Genomic DNA, 2,500 nt, shown 5'->3' on the forward strand with positions numbered 1-2,500 from the left:
TCTTGCCATGGATAGTTTTGTCATGAATAATCTTGCCATGGATAGTTTTGTCATGAATAGTCTTGCCATGGATAGTTTTGTCGTGAATAATCTTGCCATGGATAGTTTTGTCATGAATAGTTATGCCATGAATAGTTTTGTCATGCATAGTTATGCCATGGATCGTTTTGTCATGAACAGTCTTGCCATGGATAGTTTTGTCGTGAATAATCTTGCCATGGATAGTTTTGTCATGAATAGTTATGCCATGGATAGTTTTGTCAAGAACAGTCTTGCCATGGATAGTTTTGTCATGAACAGTCTTGCCATGGGTAGTTTTGTCGTGAATAATCTTGCCATGGATAGTTTTGTCATGAATAGTCTTGCCATGGATAGTTTTGTTACGAATAGTCTTGCCATGGATAGTTTTGTCAAGAACAGTCTTGCCATGGATAGTTTTGTCAAGAACAGTCTTGCCATGGATAGTTTTGTCGTGAATAATCTTGCTATGGATAGTTTTGTCATGAACAGTCTTGCCATGGATAGTTTTGTCACGAATAGTCTTGCCATGGATAGTTTTGTCATGAATAGTCTTGCCATGGATAGTCTTGCCATGGATAAATATGTCATGAATAGTCTTGCCATGGATAGTTTTGTCATGGAGAGTTTTGTCATGAATAGTCTTGCCATGGATAGATATGTCATGAATAGTCTTGCCATGGATAGTTTTGTCATGAATAGTCTTGCCATGGATAGTCTTGCCATGGATAGTTTTGTCATGAATAGTCTTGCCATGGATAGTCTTGCCATGGATAGATATGTCATGAATAGTCTTGCCATGGATAGTTTTGTCATGGAGAGTTTTGTCATGAATAGTCTTGCCATGGATAGGTATGTCATGAATAGTCTTGCCATGGATAGTTTTGTCATGAATAGTCTTGCCATGGATAGATATGTCATGAATAGTCTTGCCATGGATAGTTTTGTCATGAATAGTCTTGCCATGGATAGTCTTGCCATGGATAGATATGTCATGAATAGTCTTGCCATGGAGAGTTTTGTCATGAATAGTCTTGCCATGGATAGATATGTCATGAATAGTCTTGCCATGGATAGTTTTGTCATGAATAGTCTTGCCATGGATAGTCTTGCCATGGATAGATATGTCATGAATAGTCTTGCCATGGATAGTTTTGCCAGGAAAGTTTTCCCACGAACAGCAATTTTGAGCATAAACATGAACGATTTTGCCATAAGAAGTCTCTCCCAATATCACTGCTCCCTGCACTGTATCTAGTCTTTAAAAAAACGCACAAAAATAGTGAAATAGGAGATGAGTGTGTAGAACCCTGGCACGTTTCTGTCGTTGACATAGTGACATATATAAACGACTGACTGGCTTTTGTTCAAGTCTGGAGTATTTATTCAAGTTGAAAAAAAAGTCAAAACAATAACTCAAGAGTACCAAACCTGGATGAAGTTATCGTGTGTGTATGTGTGTGTGTGTGTTTTTTTTTGTGTGTATGTTTGTGTGTGCGTGTGTTTGTGTGTATGTTTGTGTGTGTGTGTTTGCGTGAGTGTTTGTGGGTGTGTGTTTGTGTGTGTGTCAGTGTGTGTGTGTGTTTGTGTGTGTATGTTTGTGTGTGTGTGTGTTTGCGTGAGTGTTTGTGGGTGTGTGTGTGTTGTGTGTATGTGTGTGTGTGTGTGTGTGTTGTGTGTGTGTTGTATGTGTGTGAGTTAATTTGCGAGTGAGTATGTACGTGAGTGAGTGAGTGCTTGTGTAAACCTACGTGTGCAAGTCCGTGTGCAAGCGCCTGAGTGTACGTGGGCGCTGCCACAAGTAAACAAACAAGTTCAAGCGTCGAATCTTGACGTCGGGCAGAACACGAGCCTGCATAATGTTGAAAAAGGACGAGTTTAAGCTGTTGCATTGTAAAGAATTAGAGTGAATAGGGTAATAAAGAGACCGTCCTTTGCACGAGCTATGGTGGTGTCTTGCCCTCGCTTTATCAAGATTTCCTCATTTCCCTCTTTTTTTTTAATTATTCACATTACACATCTTTTCCTATTACACGTTTTTCCTTCTCCTGAAATCCGCATTATTATTCCTCATTCCAAAGTGGCCTTAGAAAAATTACAATTCCGAACATATATATCCATAAGCACCTACATGTGGCAACACCGGCCTTTTTTTCTACAACAAATGTGCTGTAATTTGTCGAGTAATGATACGAAATTAACGACCGTCTAGGGAGGCCCAACCACGACACGGAGGCTGCAGATGCCATACCCTAAGGACCGCATGAGTAACTGAGTCACAGAATGAGCTTCAGAAGCATTACTCTAAAGACCACATGAGTAAGTGAGTCAAGAACGAGCTTCAGATGCTATACTTTAGGAACATATGAGTAAGAGAGTCAAGAATGAGCTTCAGATGCTATACTTTAGGAATATATGAGTAAGTGAGTCACAGAATGAGCTTCAGATGCTATACTTTATGAATATATGAATAAGTGAGTCA

The 2,500-nt window shown here is 39.5% G+C and overlaps 2 protein-coding genes across 2 annotated transcripts in view; both read left to right on the plus strand.

Annotated features, from left to right (window-relative positions):
• Nucleotides 1–1,276, plus strand: part of LOC138867129 (protein SON-like) — a 1,299-nt gene extending 23 nt beyond the window's left edge. The window contains exon 1 of the mRNA XM_070141591.1: nt 1–1,276. This exon is cut by the window's left edge and continues 23 nt beyond it. Within this exon, the coding sequence (XP_069997692.1) occupies nt 1–1,276 (1,276 nt within the window).
• The window catches only part of LOC113812228 (organic cation transporter 1), a 22,091-nt gene that overhangs the window by 3,571 nt on the left and 16,020 nt on the right, over nt 1–2,500 (plus strand). The gene's annotated exons all lie outside the window — the stretch shown is intronic.

Source organism: Penaeus vannamei, chromosome 28 (genome assembly GCF_042767895.1).
Source record: "Penaeus vannamei isolate JL-2024 chromosome 28, ASM4276789v1, whole genome shotgun sequence".
NCBI lineage: Eukaryota > Metazoa > Arthropoda > Malacostraca > Decapoda > Penaeidae > Penaeus > Penaeus vannamei.